Raw genomic sequence first — 19,561 nt, 5'->3', positions numbered from 1 at the left:
TCAGTGATACCCAAATGGTATATTATTACTGTGGGATTACTGCTCTCAAAGAAGTGCTTTCATACCTTCATTACTATCACCAACCACCATCATCAGCAAACTCAGATGATCAAACTTCAGTCACATCAGTCCATGAACACTGGAGGCCATTTATAAATGTTCTTTGCAAAATAATAAGAGGAGTTCATCTCAATATAGTACGTAGAATCCTTCCGTATGATACTCTCCAGAAATTAAAACGAAAAACTTACATTAGAGTAACAATTAATTAAAAACCAATTTAACACAATTAAAAATCAATTAACAAATAATTAAAAACCAATAAAAATCGAGTAACAAATAATTAAAAACCAATTTAACACAATTAAAAATCAATTTAACGCAATTAAAAATATTAAAAAGAATCCAACGAAAATATTCAAAAAGATTTTCCTTCCTGAAGCTGACACTGCTTTTCGACAGTATGTCATGATCACTGGAATGATAGGATTGAACATGAATCTTAAATAGTGATTATTTGTCTTCACGCATGCACGTAAAGGTCCACGCATCAGAGATCAAATATGGCCGACGAATATTAACAGAATTCTCGTGTAATTTAATTTCTACGGTTTCTGCAATTAATAGTCGTGTATAATTACATTGGACATTAAGTATTTTGGGCTCGTTAAATAAAAAAGTATGTTTTTCATTAATGGCATGAAAGGCTAATTCTGATGCAGCTGAACGAGAAGCACGAACTGAGGCTTAATCACTATTTAAGATTCACGTTCAACCCTATTCGTAATTTTCATTCCTGTGATCATGACATATAGTCGAAAAGCATTGTCAGTTTCAGGAACGAAAATTGTTTTAAATATTTTCGTTAGTTTCTTTTTAATATTTTTAATTGTGTTAAATTGATTTTAATTGTGTTAAACTGATTTTAATTGTGTTAAACTGGTTTTTAATTATTTGTTACTCTAATGTAAGTTTTTCGTTTTAATTTCTGGAGAGTATCATACGGAAGTGTTCTACGTACTATACTGAGGTAAACTCCTCTTATTATTTTGCAAATACTAACATCAACGTAGAACGTATTGAGCATTACATCTCTGATTCATACCATATAAATATTCTTTGTCTCCTACTACTGAACCATTTTTTTCATCCATAGTAGTAATTTCCCCTAATTCCACATTGCCGCAATTTAAACAACAATTGCACATGTGGTACTTTTTCTAAGGTTCCATGGAAATCTAGGTACAGCTATTCCCTGCTATAGAGCTCTGTATATTTTGTTACCCTTCCCCACAGTTGTACTCTGTTCCCCTGGAATAGTATTTTTTGCTTCAAATGTCTCGGGAGCAGTTACCAATTAGCAGGTGTTTGGCTGCCTATTAAAAAAAACTTTTAATGCTCTGCAATTTGATTTTCCAATCAAATGCCATTCTCAATGCACACCATTAAAAGTGTGTTCTTCAATTTCACAATTAACAATTCTTTTAACTGATACTATAATTAACAACAAGGTAAATGTTGGAAGTGATCACAGAATGGTAAGATGCACACTTGATATAGATGTAAGAAAAGAAAGGAAAAAACTGACTTGAGTAAATAATAGTATGAGATAACAGAAGAGGAGAAAAAGCAGTATGTACTGGAACTTAAGAACAAGTTTGAGCTTCTGTAGAAGGTTCACAAGATATCGACAAGAAAAATTACAACTTTCTGAAAGTGATAAAGCCCAAGAAACATATAGGTAAAAAGAAATCCAAAGAAGAAAAATTAGTCAAGAAACACTTGTCATGATGAACCAAAGACGACAAATGAAGAACAAGATAAACACTAACAAGGAGAAAATTGAGTATACTGAGTTATGCAAAGCCATTAGAAAGAGACTCAGAGAGGACATAAGAAGATATAACACAAGAAAAGTAGAACAAGCATTAAGGAAAAACAAAGGAATTAAAACAGCAGCCATTAGCAGTAATACAGAAAGACAAATGATACTGAAACTGAAGAATAGCGATGGTGTACTTATAAACAGCAGAGAGGGCATAATTCAAATAGCAAAAGACTACTATAGAGAATTATACAAGGAGTGAGGGAATGATGCCAGCAGTGGGGAAGATGGATCGCAAATTAGTAACACATACGACATACCAGATATCCTTCCTGTTGAGGCAGAACATGTGTTGAAGAAAATGAAGAGCCAGAAAGCCCCAGGGGAAGATGAAGTTCCTGTAGAGTTGTTAAAATTGGGAGGAAGAGGCATAGCACAAAAACTGGCAAGACTCTTCACAAAATGCATTAGAAAAGGCGTGATGTCTAAGCAGTGGAATAATGCAATCATAGTTTTGCTCATAAGAAAGGAGATAAATCAGAAATTGGAAATTATGGACCAATTAGCTTGTTATCCCACATCTACAAGTTGCACAAGGGTCATTACTAACAGATTAGAGAGAATACTTGATGAGAATCAACCGAAAGAGCAAGCTGGCTTTATGGAAAGGATTCTCAACTATGGATCACCTTCACTTAATATCACAGCGAATGGAGAAAGCAAATGAATATAAAACACCATTATGCCTGGCATTTGTGGATTATGAAAAGGCATTTGACTCCATACAACATTAGGCAATCTTTCGAGCACTGGAAAGACAAGGCATAGATATGCCATATATCATGATTTTAAAGAAAATATATGAAAACTGGACAAGGACAGTAACAAATTTAAAATCGAGAAAGGAGTTCGACAAAAAGACAATATCTCCAAAGTTCTTTACTGCTGCCATTGAGGAAGCTTTCAGAAGATTAGCCTGGTCGCAGAAAGGAGTCAATTTGAATGGAGAGTACGATTTGCAGATGACATTGTGAATTTACGATTTGCAGATGACATTGTGGTCATAAGCCACGATCCCAAAGAATTAGAGGAAAATCTTAATCAGTTATGAAGAGTTAGTGAGGATTTTGGACTAAAGATGAATAGGGCTAAAACAAAAGTAATGATGAACAAATATGCCAGAGAAAGGGATATAATGATTGAAGAAGCAGTAATTGAAAAGGTGGAGTCATATACTTATCTGGGACAAGTCATTAGCTGTAATACTGATAAATGGCTGGAAGTCAAGAGAAGAATACATTTTGGATGGATAGCATTCAGGAAATATGGTCACATACTGAGGAGCAATATCCCAATTTGTCTGAAACGTAAAATAATGAACCAATGTATACTACCCACCATGACTTATGGAAGTGAAACTTGGGCACTCACCAAAAGAATGGAAGAGAAGCTGAGAACTACACAGTGTTTTGGAACAAATTATATTGGGAATCAGACTGTTAGATAAGAAGAGAAACACATGGATTAGGCAGCAAACTCAAGTAAAGGACATTCTTATCAAAACTAAAGAAATAAAATGATCTTGGGCAGGACACATAGCTTGAAGACATGATAACAAATGGACTAAGAGAATAACAGAATGGTACCCAAGAGAAGCTAGAAGAAAACCTGGAAGACAACAATGAGGATGGACAGATGAAATTCATGAGTTTGTGGGTAGTAAATGGATGACCATTGCACAAAACAGAAGTAACTGGAAAGTTGCTGGAGAGGTCTTCATGGTGCAGTGGATTGAAAATGGCTGATGATGATAGTAATAGTAATCATGGAATGTGATGCAAGAAAGCAAGCGTATGAGTTAAACTTATGTAGCAGCGACAGACAAAAAAAAATCACACAACCATTCCCTCTAAATGTTTGTCCAGTTCCTCCTCCTTAAATTTATTTAACCTATCAACGTCCACAATGACAGATGGAAGTTTGTTCCAGCATTTAACCACCTGCTGGCTAAAGGCACATCTATTCTACAGTTGTCTTTCCTCAATTTGAATTTATGCCCCCTTAGGTTTGTAATCTGAAGAAGTGGAAGAATCCCATCAGAATTCACCATGCTCAAATCCATTCAAGGCCTTATACATCTCAATCAGATCACCTTGCGGGTGCCTTGTCTCCAGCCGCTGCAATTTGCAGAACTTAAGCCTGTCTTGGTAAGAGAATCCCTTCATTGCTCTCACCAATTTTGTTGCCCTTCTCTGTACACGCTCAAGCAAATCTACATCCTTCCTAAAATGAGGCCTCCAGAACTGTACGTAGTACTCAAGGTGTGGCCTGACCATTGCCTTATACAGAGGGACAATCACCTCCTTTTCCCTGCTAGCAAAATTCCTGTATATCATTGACAAAACCCTATGACCTGCTCTTGCAGCCTGTCTGCATTGTTCAGAAAACTTCATATCTGCCTGCACAATTACTCCCAGGTCTTTTTCATTTTCTACCACCCCAAGTGTAGTACCACACAGTTGGTACGTTTCTCTGGGGTTACTTCTACCCATATGCAGTACTTTGCATTTGTCAATGTTAAACTTCAGTTGCCACTTCTCAGCCCATCTTCCCAAATGTGCAGTTAGATACAAAGTTTTCTGAGCAGTGCAGACAGTGTGCAAGAGTAGCTCATGGGGTTTTGTCAATGATATATAGGAATTTTTCGAGCAGGGATAAAGAGATTTTTATCCCCTGTATAAGACAATGGTCAAGCCACACCTTGAGTACCGCATACCAGTCTGGAGGTCTCATGTGTCCTCCAGACTGGTATGCAGTACTCAAGCTACTAGAACGAGTAGTAGGGCAACAGGATTAGTGAATGGAACAAGGAGTTGCTGTTACCAAGATAGGCTTAAGTTCTGCAAATTTCAGCATCTGGAGACTAGGCACCTGTAAATGATCTGATTGAGGTGTATAAGGCCTTGAATGGTTTGAGCAGGCTCAATGCTGAGGGAATTCTTCCTCTTGCTCAGGTTCTGCACCTAAGGGAACATACATTCAAATTGAGGAAAAACAGTTGTAAAATAGATGTGCAGAAATTGCCTCTAGTCAGTGGGTGGTTGATAGCTGGAACAAACTTCCATCCATTGTTGTGCAAGTTGACTGCTTAAATAAATTCAAGGCTGAACTGACAAATGTTTGGAGTGAATGGATAGGTGAAATGGTAAGTTTTTTTTTTTTTTTAGTTGATGCTGTATAAGCTTGCTTTCTCGATCAATATGCCTCCACTAATACCATCCGCCTACATTCTCTATTATCCAGGCGTGTCAGGACGGATCTCAAAAATTCTTAGAAATTACAACATCAAATGCGTACAGTTACCCACAGAAACCTACGTTCACTTGTTTCCAGTGTGAAGACCCCCTGTCACACCTCTCTTACGCAGCAATGTAATATATCGCATCACCTGTAGAGACTGTGAGAGCTGCTACATAGGAGAGACATCAAGACGTCTTCAAGATCGCCTTACGGAGCATGACAGAGCAATCCGACTTGCCGAAACTGACCAATCCGAAATCGCGGAACATTTTTGGGCCACAAACCACGATCTTGATCCCAAATGTGACTTTGAAATAGTAGACCACTCACGACACTTTCACCACCGCCTATGGCTAGAGTCACTTAATATATTAAACAATCCAAAGGCCACAAACCGCTGCAAAGGCACACGTCTGTACCCCATCCTAGAGACAACCATTTTAACACTGGATAAACGCTGGAGTAAAAAACAGCGCACGTCCATGAAACAACAATAGGAAATGAATAACGTGCCTCACTCTCATTGCACTTATCCGTTGTATTCAAATCAAAATTATCAGTTGAAAAAAAAAGAGACTTCTGCCATTGTATATTTTACTGTATTATATTAAACTGGGTTATCATTGTATATTCTTCACAACCATGGACCCCAGTACACCAGGCGCCCATTTGTTACAAACATCATTGTATATTCTTCACAACCATGGACCCCAGTACACCAGGCGCCCATTCATTACAAACAGCAGTGTAGCATTAAGGGCAAGTTACTGCTATGGATAAAGGAATGGCCGAGTAAGATAGGACAGAGGGTTGTTATCAATGGGCACTGCACTTCATTATAGTAAATGTTATCAGTGGAGTCCAGCAAGGTTCAGTGTTGAGCCTGTTGTTGTTTTCAATATTAATGATACTCTTGAAGGCATATTAGGCCCAATGTCTAAGTGTGCAGATGATACAAAGATTGGGTAGGTAATTAATCACAGTAATCTGGGTATGCTACGGCAACAAGAGCTAGAGAAATTAGGCAGATGGACTGAGAAGCAGCAACTAAAGTGTAATATTGACAAATTTACAAACATTTAACAAATGCAAGGTACTGCTTAACATAAATCTCAGATTAAAGTACCAACTGTGCAGTACAACACCCTAAGGTAGTGGAGAATGAATAAGTCCTGGAGGTAATTGTGCAGTCAGATATGAAGTTCTCTGAGTAGTGCATACAGGCTGCTGATACAGCCCATGAGGTTTTGTCAATGATATACAGGAATTTTGCCAGTAAGGATAAGGAGATGATTATCCTGATATATAAGGCAATGGTTAGGCCAAATTTTTAGTACTGAATACAGTCTGAGTGCCTCAATTGTCGAAGGATGTGGAACTGCTGGAGCAGGGGAGCAACAACATTAATGAGTGAAACAAAAGGATGCTCTTACTAGGAAAGACTAATTTTGCAAATTGCAGCATCCTGTAAAAGACTAATTTCACAGAATGTAAGAGTGTCTTAAGGTGACATAATTTTACCTATAAAATATTAAACTTTATGAAAGTGATGCAATTTATGTGGTTGTCACTGTATGCATAATAAACACACACATAAATAATGAAATTTCTGTATAATGTGCTTTATAGTGAATAATATATGTTATATATAAAATAGATAATTTTATTAGTTATGTAAGTATTGGTTATATGTTTGTGTGTGCATGCAAATGTGGGTGGGTGTGCATATAAACAATCAACAAAGTAGACTAACTGTATTTTGAAATTGTGGTACCATAGCAAGTCACAACTGACTGCAACATGTTCAATGACTCATCCATATACATCATTGCATGAATCACCCATTTATCTCCTGTCAATCTGAATTAGCCATGCTGAGTAAAAAATGCATAAGAACTTTGCAGGCAATCAAATGTTTAGTGCTCATCATTACATTAAAAGATAGACTACTGAATCATTGGTTTTTGAAGCTGAATGGTGGCCTGGGTGGGGATCATCTTTGACAGACAAGAAGCCCTCTTTCAACTTTGGAAACTACTGAAAAGCCTTTGAATTATACATTATCTTCTCCGAAAGCTGTTTTTTTTTACATTTTCACAGATAAATTTGTTCTATTAGTTTAGTTTTTCATGATGCATTTAGCAGGTAAGGTAAAAGTAGAAGGGAAGGGGGGGTTCACCTCGTATTAATGAAATTTTTAGATATGGTATGCATGCAGCAAGAATATATCTAACTCCTTAACATAACATGGCCTTGAGACCATCTCCTGCTGGTAGAGTGAGGGCAGTGAGATTTTACAACCGCTGATCTGAATGCTACATACAGAGTTACCAACGGATTTGGTCCAGGTGACTATTTTGCGGCCAGCCTGTAAAACTGTTTTAAAGCTGTGCCCTTAAAATATAAGGAATACTGGATCTATCCAAGATGTCTCAAAAAAAAAAAATGACAGAAGAGATGGGGTGGAGCTGAATTTTCTGTGGAGACTGAACACAAGTTTCTCACTTCAAGCTGTCAACAAGAGTCATCTACCATTTAGCATTTCCTGGTGACACAGAAGAGTGACCTCTGTGTTGTATGATTGCCACACCTTGACCCCTGCTTACGTAGGTTGACACCTGGGTGGTGATCCCCAGCAAACTAGGTGAAGTGTTTCGGGCCTTGCAGAGGATTACTGAACCATGCTCACAACAACACCTACCTAGCAGTGAGTACTTCCTTCAGTATTTAGAACAGCCAGGATATGTCATGGTATTGATTAAAATGCTTTCTACAGCTGTTTCAAATTGGATTGCTGTGGATCTCTCTCTACTCGAAAAGCTTGTTCTACTTCATTCCACAGGTGCTCAAATAGGTTTTTTCTTGGGTTTAAGATCCATCAGCAACTTAGAACATATTATGTCTGTATTAGTGTGCATTCATGGGCAGGTTTGTATGTTGTGTGGGCTGAAAAACTCAGTATAATTCATGGGTGGACCCTACTCCCTCCTGAGATAGGCTAACTACAACTCCCGATTGAAGAAGCTATAGAAATTCCTTCAGTTTATGGCAGGCTCAACAAAATCAAGATCTGAGGGAAACTACTACAGTAGGCTCAATTCAATCTCATGTTTCTGGGACCTGAATTCTGTACAGTTCTGACCTTGAGACATGGCACATCCCATTGGTAGAACCACCCCCATTTGCAGATGGATTTTGTCTTTTTCCCCCCCTTATTGTAATGTCAATTATCATTGTTTTTGCATTGTATGAATAGAAAATGAAGCTTTCCTGTGTTTTCATTCATATATATTTTAATGGCATATTTATTGTTTTTCTCCAACCCTCTATTTTCTATAGGACCATAGTCTTGCCAACCGTGCTATTTTTCAGGAATGTATTACCCATGGTTAGCAAGGGATTACCGTATATTAAAGTTATTAAATTAATTACATTATGATCATACAGCACCATGTAAGGTGGTTTTTCATCAAACTTATTTTCTGTGTGTCATTTCCTTTAGCTCATACAGTCACAATTTAAATATATCCAAAACCAGTATTAAACAAATAAATTCTTACAGTTGACTTCAAAAAGAAAAATAAATAAATAAATATCAGCTTATCTCTACCTAAGCAACTGGTTAACAGATGAAGCCAGAAATTCATTCAACCACGTATTTCCTGCAATCTCAGAATTACATTCTTTTCTTAATATGGATAAAAGAACTTCTGTGGCTATTTCTTTTCCTATTTCTTCAATTATCTGTCAAACAAAATATCTACATTTAGAACAAAATTACATTAGAAATCTTATTACATAAGGGATACTTCAGACAACACAACAAAGTTCATTTAAAATAAGCAATTAAATTAAGCATACAGAATATCCTAACATAACAGGATATGAAAATATACTACTCTTAAACAAAGCACCAATTCTCAATAAAAATCTTCTACTTATTTTGATTATGCTGCTTTTGGACCATTCTACATCCTCCGTATTTGGTGGTGATGGGCTCGAACCTCGGTCTAACCAAGAAGCGTGTGCTACGCACTGCTACTCCTTCCCACCTGGCTATGGAGGCGCCTAACTTATGTAAACTCTATAAGGAAGGGGATGAATCAGATTTTTCCACTTAATATGGATGGCTCAACTGTTGATGATCCTGCTCAGGTAGCTAACAAACTAAATGAGTATTTTCCATCTACATTCAGACATGAGGAGCTATTCAGAGACAGGAATGCCAGAGGTGTATTCAACTCTGGCAGTGAGCTAGATGATTTTGTAATAACTGAGAGCAAAGCGGAGGAGAAATTGTTGAAGATAAACATAAGAAAAGCACCTGGGGTGGATGGGATCTATCCAGTTATATTAAAGGAGGCAGCAAAGGAAGTAAGCAAACCCTTAGCCATAATTATGAGAGCTTCCTTGGATTCAGGGGGGGGGACCCATAGACTGGAGATGCAAATATGACCCTAATTCACAAAGGAGGATCAAAGGGCAACACAAGTAATTACAGACATGTTAGTTTAACTTCTGTTCCAGGGAAATTAATGGAGGTACAGCTAAAGAAGCACTGCAGGATCATCTAGACAAGACTTCAGTTACAGCTTGGACACAGCATGGGTTTGTTAAGGGGGAACTCTTGTCTGACCAATTTGATTGGATACTATGATGTGGTCACAAAGGAAATGGATGCAAAGAATAATTTTGATATCATATATCTGGATCTTAGAAAGGCTTTTGATATTGTTGCACACGGAAGACTGCTGATTAAATTGGAGCAGTGTGCCATTGGCGGCAAATTGCTGCTATGGATAAAGAGATGGTTCAGTGGGAGAAGACATAGAGTAGTAATCAATGAATACTGCTCTTCGTGGACTAATGTTATTAGTGGAGTCCCATAGGGGTTCAGCGTTGGATCCATTGTTTTCTGTATTTATAAATGATATTGATCATGGTATATCAGGCTTAATGTCCAAGTTTGCAGACAATACAAAGGTTGGCAGGGTTGTTTGTTTGTTATTTGGTTTTTAGGAGCATTAGCAAATAAGGCCATATTGCTCCAGGAATATGCGGTGGTCATTCCCTTGACCTTTCCACATCCTCCATATTTGGTGGTGATGGGCTCGAACCCCGGTCTAATCAACAAGTGTATGCTACGCACTGCTGCTCCTTCCCACCTGGCTATGGAGGCGTTGGCAGGGTTGTTAATGACAGTACACTGCTGCAAAAGAATCTAGAAAGGTTGAGCACGTGGGCTGAGAGGTGGCAAATGAAGTTTAAGATTGACAAAGGTAAAGTACTACACATGGAAAGCAGTAATCCCAGAGTAATGTATCAACTCTGTGGTACCACACTGACAGTGGTAGAGAATGAAAAGGACCTGGGGGTAATTGTGCAGGCAGATATGAAGTTTATGAGTAGTGCAGATGGTCTGCAAGAGTAGCTCATGGTGCCTTGTCAATGATACACCGGAATATTTCTAATAGGGATAAGGAGGTAATTATCCCCTTGCATAAGGCAATGGTCAGGCCACATCTTCAGTACTGTATACAGGTCTGGAGGCCTCATTTTAAGAAGGATGTAGAGCTGCTGGAACGAGTACAGAGAAGAGCAACAAGATTAGTGAATGGAACAATTCACTAATCTTGTTGCTCTTACGAAGAAAAGCTTAAGTTGTGCAAATTACAGTGTCTGGAGACTAGGCACCCAGGCAATGTGATCTGATTGAGGTGTATAAAGTCTTGAATGGTTTGAGCACGCTCAATGCTGATGTAATTCTTCCTCTTGCTCAGAATAATCGCCTGAGAGGGCATAAATTCAAATTGAGAAAAGAGAGTTGTAGGATAGATGTGCAGAAGTTTGCCTTTAGCCAGAGGGTGGTTGATTACTGGAACAAACTTCCATCTGTTGTTGTAGAAGTTGATAGCTGAAATAGATTCAAGGCAGAACTAGACAAACATTTGGACCGAGTGGATGGGTGAAATGAGAAGTTTTTTTTTTTTTTTTTTTTTCGCTGATGCTATATAAGCTTGCTTTCTTGCATCACGTGCCTTTACTAATGCTAATCCTAAAGCATGAATTTTAAATTACACACCTGATATCTTACTTGTTCATCAATATATTTTCCTTCTGAAGGTCTGTTCAGCAAATCAGGAGATAACATACAGGGAATAGATGGAAGCTGATCTATGTTCTTTTCTGTAACTTGTAATGATTCAGCTGGCTGGCTATAAGGCAGTACAATTACTTCATGATGAAGGGGCTTGATTTCAACAGAAGTAACAGTTGATATTCCAAGAGATGGAAACTGAAATAAACTTTCAGATCTATCCAGTTGTATTTCATCAGATTCATCACTAGGAACAGCTTTAACATCCACCTCTTGATAAACATTCTTCAGAGAATTTGCTATAAATACAGTAAAATAACCTGTATACAATATATAGGATTATAAGATAATATATAGGATTATATGAAATGTAATATATAGTAATGAGTTTAAACATGCAGTATCAGTTGATATATAAAAATAAAATATAAATGAGTAAGATATGACAGATGCACCAAAACATGCAAAGCAGAAGTTTTTTTTTTTTTTTTTTGTTTTGGCGCATTAGCTACTAAGGCTATAATGCGCCAAGACCATGTCATTTATAAAATTTTAACCTTCAGTGACCTAATTAGTTAGGTCACTATGTCAAGAGGTATAACAAATATATAAAAGAAAAATGTAAATTTTATATACGAGCAAAAATATTTATTGATTTTAAAAATCTAAAAACAGCAGACATTGTCATTGTCGGATAAAATCTGACTGAGTGTATACGGCTCAGTCAGATGATTAAAAGCGGTAAAACGGATATTACTAAAATCTGGACAATCAATTAAAATGTGTCTCAAGGATAAAATTGTGCCACAGGACTCACACATAGGAGGGTCATCAGCCCTCAGCAAAAACGAATGGGTCAAATGACTATGTCCTATGCGGGTCCAGGCAAGAACAACTTCCTCCTTACGATTCCTGCGCACACTAGACTGCTACGGTTCAATTACAGGCTTTATAAGATATAATTTATTCGCAGTCTGTCTATTCCATGAATCCTGCCATTGGGAGTGTATCTTCATGTGTATTATTTGCCTGTAGTCTGTATAGGGGACTAACATGCAGCGATTATTACTGGGAATTGCTGATTTGGCTGTGGTGTCAGCCAAATCATTTCCACTAATCCCAACGTGGCTAGGAATCCAGCAGAAGCGGATATCATATTCACGTTCACGGAGGAAGTGAATCTTCTGCTGAATGCTAGATAGAACTGGATGAGAATTATATCTCACAGTTATTAAAGCCTGTAAAACGCTTAGAGAATCAGAGTATAAAATGAACCGTTGGTATTGGCATTTACTAATGTGATCCAAGGCTAACTCTATAGTGTGCAGCTCTGCAGTAAATATGCTACATTCAGAAGGAATCTGCTCCGATGTAGTGCTGTCTGTAAAGACAGCGGCAGATCCTACATATGATTCCGACTTCGAACCGTCTGTGTAAACTGGCGCGAAGTCAGAATGTTCAGCTCGGTGTGCTGAATAAAGCTGCAGGTAGACAGATGATGGAGTGTCCGACTTTCCCCAATTTCTAAGGGAGAAGTCACATGTTGGAACATGAGCATGGCCAGGGTGGAAGGGGTTGCTTTGGTGTTTGGGCAACCTTGTCTACCTTAATATTAAGTTCTTTGAGTAGCTCTTGGAAACGAATACCAAAAGGACGATTGGCAGTCTTACGGGTGTTGTACAAATTTTCCCATCGTGGCTCAAAAACGAATGGCCACGTAGGATGGTCTGGCAGGGATTTCAGTTTTAAGGCGTACTTTAGAGACAACTGCTTACGTCAAAGTGATAACGGTGGTTCGTTTGCTTCGACATACAAGCTCTGGACAGGAGATGTTCGAAATGCTCCGATAGCGATACGGAGAGCCTGATGATGGACAGGATCTAGCCATCGAAGTACACTGTCTCTGGCCGAATTATATACCAGGGACCCGTAATCTAGTTTGGATCGTACAAGTGCACGATAGATGCTTAGTAGGGTGCATCGATCCGCACCCCAAGATGTTCAGGAAAGAGAGCGCAGAATATTCAGCCTTCTTGTGCACTTTGTGCGGAGTTGACGGATGTGATGCAGAAAGGTCAGCTTTTTATCGAATACGAGTCCCAAGAATTTTGTGTCCGCTGCTACTGGAATTGCATTTTGTCTGAGCTTTAATTCAGGTTCAGGATGAAGATTATGCTTACGACAAAAGTGTACGCAAACGGTCTTCTCCGGCAAGAACCTGAAGCCATTAGCAAGAGCCCAGGAGTTGAGGCGATCAATGGCTTTCTGCAGTTGTCTTTCAATAACCCTCATGCTGCATGACTGACAAAATATGCTAAAGTCATCAACATAGAGGGCACTGTTTACAGTTGGAGGAAGTTGTTCTGTGATGGAATTTACTTTGATGGCAAAAAGCGTGACACTTAACACTGATCCTTGTGGTACTCCCTCCTCTTGGCTGAAGGAACGAGAGAGTGAGGATCCCACACGAACTTGGAAAGATTGATTGGCTAAAAAGTTTCTAATAAAAATGGGGAGTTGCCCCCTATGGCCAAGGCTATGCAGATCTTTTAAGATGCCAAATCTCCAAGTTGTGTCATACGCTTTCTCCATGTCAAAGAACACTGACACCAAGTGTTCGCGTTTTAGGAAAGCATCCTGGATGGATGTTTCCATTCTAATAAGATGGTCCAAAGTGGACCAGTTCCTTCGGAAGCCGCACTGGATGTTGGAGAGAAGGTCATTTGATTCTAAGTACCATATTAAAAGAGAATTAACCATTCTCTCCAGGATTTTGCAAGACAGCTAGTCAGAGCAATAGGACGATAATTGGTAGTGACTTTTGGATCCTTTCCTGGCTTAGCAAAGGCAAGAATGATTGCCTTGCGCCAGGAATCTGGTAGCTGCCCTTCAATAAAGATTCTATTATATAAAAAGAACAGATAATCCATAGATTTTAGTGAAAGATGTTTAACCATTTCATAATGGATGCCATTTGGTCCAACAGCACTTGCTTTGGATAGAGTAAGGGCTTTTTTCAGTTCCTGCATAGTGAATGTCCCGCTGTAGGGATAGATGCTCTTAGACTTAAAATTAAGTGCCTGTTTTTCGAGTTTATGTTTCAGGACCAGGAACTCTGGGGAATATGAAGATGTTGCAGAGATGTTAGAGAATGTTTCCCCAAGAGAGTTGGCTATTGCAGTTGGATCTGCAATAGTGCATCCATTATAATCTAGGATTGAAGAAGGGTGGGATGTATACTTTCCCTTCATTTTCCGGATTTTATCCCAGACTACCTTAGAGTTGGTACACTGGTTAATAGATGATGTAAAATGGATCCATGATTCCTTTTGACTCTGACGGCGAATGTAGCGTGCTTTGGCTCGTGCACGCTTGAAGGCTATTAGATTAACAGTGGTAGGATATCGGCGGAATATCAACCACGCTTTTATTTTGAGCCTTTTTTGCTGCTGTACATTGTGAATTCCACCAAGGTTTGGGAAATGGTGGAAACCGGGTAGAAGTTTTTGGAACAGCATTCGCAGCTGCTTGGACGATAATTTCTGTGATGTACGTTACTGCATCATTGATAGGCTCCTGACTGACCATACTGAAGTCAAAATTTGCCTGATGTTGAAAGGCAGTCCAGTCAGCCTGATCAATCTTCCACCGTGGTAACCTGAAGGGAAGACATGGTCTCCTGCTGTGTAACGAGGTTATCACAGGGAAGTGATAACTTCCGTATGGATTCTCCTCCACTTCCCAAGTGAGTGAAGGGAGTAGAGAAGGGGAACAGATAGAGAGATCAATGACAGAAAAAGTACGGGTAGGCATGTGGAAGAAGATGTTTGTTCCAGTATTTAGAAGGGAAAGGTCATTGTCATTGAGCATATGCTCTATGACTCGTCCCCTTCCGTTGATGTTAGCACTACCCCACAAGGGGTTATGTCCATTCATATCCCCGAGAAGTAAGAAAGGGGGAGGCAACTGCATTACAAGATCATCAAGGTCTTCCTGGGGGATGTCAGTCCCAGGTGGCAAATAAAGAGAGCAGACTGTTAATATAAATCCCACCGTAAGGCGAATTGCAACAGCTTCCATGCTAGTTGTAATTAGCAAGGGCTGAACTGGGATAGCCACTCCTCCATGAGCAGAGCCATCCGCAATTCTATCCTTTCAAAAAATTGTGATGTTCTGCATGGTGGGATCATCATTTGCCTTTAGATATGTCTCCTGCAAGCAAAAGCAAACTGGCTCGTGCTTTTGCAGGAGGGTCTTGATGTCATCAATATTTCACCGGAATCCACGACAATTCCATTGTAGGAATTTAGCCATTATTTTGGCTTGGTGGGTCCATCAGGTGGCTTCTGAGGTGCTGAGGGCCTACTTTTATCAGTCTTGGGTTTATCTTTTTTGGGAAAGAATGGACGCTGTCCCGTGTCCATTTCTTCCTCCGCAAAGAGTTCCAAGACTGAATCTTCGGGTACCTCCTTCTGCTCGACATCCATGTTTTCTTGGGTACTAGGGGGGACTTCCCCTTTCTTATTCTTTTCTTTCATAATTACCTTTGTTTCTTGTGGAGCATTAGGAGGTACTGATATAGGAGTGGCAGCCAATTGGTTTTTCTGTGTAGGTTTTTGAGAATTTAAGAGATAACGCACGATGGGAGTGAAAGACTCCTTTGGAGGAATGGTCATGTCCGTCTGAGTTCCGACGGAACATCTCCCTGCTACCTTCTGGGCGTAGGTAGGTTTGTTGATATTCAGGGGTTTCACCGATTTCCTTGCCTCCTGGTATGATATATTTAGCTCTGCCTTCAGCCATTGAATTTCTTTTTCTTCTTTCCACCTCTGGCATGCTCGTGAGTAGGCCGGGTGTTCTCCCTCACAGTTAATACAGGTGGGTTTTGCGGCTGAACATGCTGTTGTTTCATGGTCCTTTGCACCGCATCGAGTGCATGCAAAAACTCCACGGCAGGCCATTTGAGAATGTCCATACTTCTGGCATTTAAAACACCGTAAAGGGTTCGGAACATATGGACGCACTGAACAATTGATGTATCCAGCTTTAATCTCATCAGGAGGTTTAGGAGAGTTAAAAGTCAGGATAACGCTCCTGGTTTTAACAAGTTTTCCATTCCTTTGCGCAGTAATTCTCTTGACGGCAATAACTCCCTGTGGTTTTAATTCCAAGCAGATTTCCTCCTCGGTTACGTCGAGAAGGTCCCACTCCGAAATGACACCTCTCGATGAATTGAGTGTTCTGTGTGGTGTCACTGTTATGGGTATTCCTCCGATTGATGTTACTTGGAGTAGATGTTCAGATTGCCTGTCATTTTTAGATTCAAGAGATCCCCAGAACGGAGCCTCTTAACTGATTTGGGTGAACCTGCTAACCCATCTAACCCTTTTTGTATAAAAAAGGGTGACATTTTACCAATCGGTTTTTCACCAGTGGAGTGTATAATTAGGAACCTTGGAACAGGTCCTGATGGTACTTCAGTTTGCTGCCTCTTTGTACTAATAATACTATCTGTGTCTTCGTCTCTGTTTGCAGATAGGGACCGGGTTGGGGCCCCTGAGGAAGTAAGTTTATCAGTATTCATGTAACCTTTAAGTGGTTCAGTTCACGGGCTATCCACCCACCACGGAGCCCAAAGGGACGCCAACTACCCGGCATGCAATAAATGCGCTCGGGAGTGGAACGCCAGGGCTACCCAGACACCATACCCGCACCGCCGCCAGCCTGAATCCTGTCCCTCGGACCATGAGGATAGGGGCGTGGCATTGACACGGTTGACCCTCGCAGGCGAGCCTACTAGCCGATTGATCCTAGCCGGGCCTTCCAGGACCTCCCGTCTTGTCGAAGCAGGGGCCAAAGTGGTGTATTGAAGCTGGGTCCCTCAACCACCAGGATCCCCCTTTCCGAATTTCCACGGGTCGCAGCACACGGCAAACACGGCGGATTCCATTGATGTTAGCCTGGAACCTAGGCTGTGGGCGTTGGATCCCAGTGATGCTAGTCTGGAAGTCCAGCAGCGTCACTGGGAGGTCCCCTCACCACGTACAGGTGCCCACGTCGAGGGGCAAAGCAGAAGTAAAGGATGCAAAAGTTTATATATATATATATATATATATATATATATATATATATATATAGGAGATGATAGGCCTGATAAAGTTTTATAGAGGTGCACAGATTTTGTGAAAAATATACAAAGTGCCAAAGACTAAAAAGGTGAGGTCAGCAGAAAAATGAAGTATTGTAGGTTTGCAAAAAGAGAGAAAGAATGTGAATATCTTACATATTATGATGAATTAAGAAAATTATAGGCTGAATTTCAAAGCAAATTAGAGGCAAGGGAACTGTAAAGTAAAATGATTAAACAAATAAAATAAAAATTGAGATAGCTATCATCAGAAATGGGTGGGCAAAATTAGTTATAATTCGAAAAAAAAGGGGGATAGTAAAAATGCAGAAATCTGATGTTTGCTGGAGTAAATATTGATACATGGTCAGGTATTTGATTAGGGGACTACACATGACCATGTATCAGGACTGCATATCTATACTTGTTCATAACAGTGGAAGAGAATAGAAATAAAGCATAAAATAATAAAATTACTAGGGATAAAGCAGCACCACTCTCACAAAGTCCCTACGCAGTGTGAGTTAAATAAAATTAAGGTAAATCAAAGCTGAAATGAAATTGCAATGCAAATAAGTGTTTTCAGTGTATTTAAAAAAAAAAAAAATATATATATATATATATATATATAAAGCATCCATAATATTACTGAGTTTAGGTTGTAAAGATGTAAAATTATAGTTAAAGTGTAATATATAGAACACCCAATTAATGCCATCAAACGATCGAACATTACATCGGACGTTATGTATATACTAAATAGATACGTTATAGTGTAAAGTTAATATCTTTAAAGTTTGAAAATCCATATAGCCATAGTCCTGCCATATCTCCAGTATACATGAAAACCAAAATATAAATCATATTAAGTAAATTAATAAAATAATAAAATAATAAGCCCAACACAGGAAAATTATTTTGACTTGTGTTTATAAACTTTTTCATATGGCTAATAGATCCCAGCCTAAATTGCCACGTAGTAAGATGAGAAACAAAGTTTTTAACAATACTGGTACTGGCATTCAAATGCGCACTAAGCATACTTTAGGAAAATTTACCGACATGCTGGATACTTGGGATAAAAATGTTATAAATATTAAACTCATACATGATATCTTATTCGGCCTCAAGCATAGCAAGTTAAAAGCCTTAGAAAAAATTAACCAGACATATTCACATCGTAACCAGCATCTTGACCACTTACTTAGGGATATTTTTAAATATCGTCTATGTAATAAACCTGTTATCCATAACATCTATATCAATATTAAATTCAGTAACATTATATTTGACTACTTACCGTTAAAGGAGATATTAAATAAACATGTTAGCAGTTTTCCACTCAGTAATAGGAATATAGTAACTAGGTTTAGTTACAATAAACCTTTTGGGCTTACTGCTTGTAATTATAAGCAGCTAGCCTGCAACTTAGATAATGTCTACCAGGATGCTATTTGCTACTGCCACTTACCACAATACCATGATTTCGTTGACTTACATCATGGGCATGTAATTACTGGTAATCTTAACCTGGTTCCTCACCAGGAATTGAGATCTGTTCTTTCCTACGGTTTTAAATACAGACCTAACACTAGCCTTAATGCTAATCTTATAACCAAACTAATACATTCTGACCTTATGCATTTTTGCCTTAAATTGGCCTATAAGTTTAATTTACCACTAGAGGCCTTCTATAATTGGCTAGTTCTTACTAATAGCGATTTTAAACAACATATATTTAGTATGCTTTTACATAGGAAGCATCATACCATTAGAGATAGCAAAAGATATAATATGCAGTTAATCAAACGACATTTAAAGGAGTTACAGGATATATTTATCATAACAACTATAGATAAGGCCGCTAATAATTACAGTTTCATCTGCAAAAAATTCTATGCCACACTATTATACAATGAACTACATAGCAGTGCTACATATACTAAATCTAACTGTAACCTTGGTACTATTACCAAAAAGCTACTGGCTATACAAAAAAGGTTAAAAATTAGTAACTATAATACTAATTTTCCGTATTTGTATGGTATTCCCAAGTTTCACAAATCGCCTATTAGTTTCAGATTTATTACATCTTGTAGAAATAGCTACTCAAAAGTCCCACATAGTAAGCTAGTTGAATTGCTCAGCATGATTTTCAAGGCTATAGATTCCTCCAGAATTATTAATAACAATAGACCTATTTTAACCTTTA

At 38.7% G+C, this 19,561-nt stretch overlaps 1 protein-coding gene across 1 annotated transcript in view; it reads right to left on the bottom strand.

The window, feature by feature from the left end:
* xmas (RRM_XMAS2 and SAC3_GANP domain-containing protein xmas) overlaps positions 1–19,561 on the bottom strand; it is a 311,404-nt gene that overhangs the window by 48,881 nt on the left and 242,962 nt on the right. The window contains exons 12-13 of the mRNA XM_090380957.1: positions 11,208–11,521; positions 8,736–8,869 (exon numbers count right to left, since the gene is read on the bottom strand). Coding sequence (XP_090237083.1) covers positions 8,736–8,869; positions 11,208–11,521 — 448 coding nt within the window. The remainder of the gene's footprint in view (positions 1–8,735; positions 8,870–11,207; positions 11,522–19,561) is intronic.

The sequence above is a fragment of the Mastigoproctus giganteus genome, chromosome 9 (assembly GCF_048544385.1).
Source record: "Mastigoproctus giganteus isolate SK-2022 chromosome 9, ASM4854438v1, whole genome shotgun sequence".
NCBI classification, from domain to species: Eukaryota; Metazoa; Arthropoda; class Arachnida; order Uropygi; family Thelyphonidae; genus Mastigoproctus; species Mastigoproctus giganteus.
This window is presented reverse-complemented; position numbering and strand designations above follow the sequence as displayed.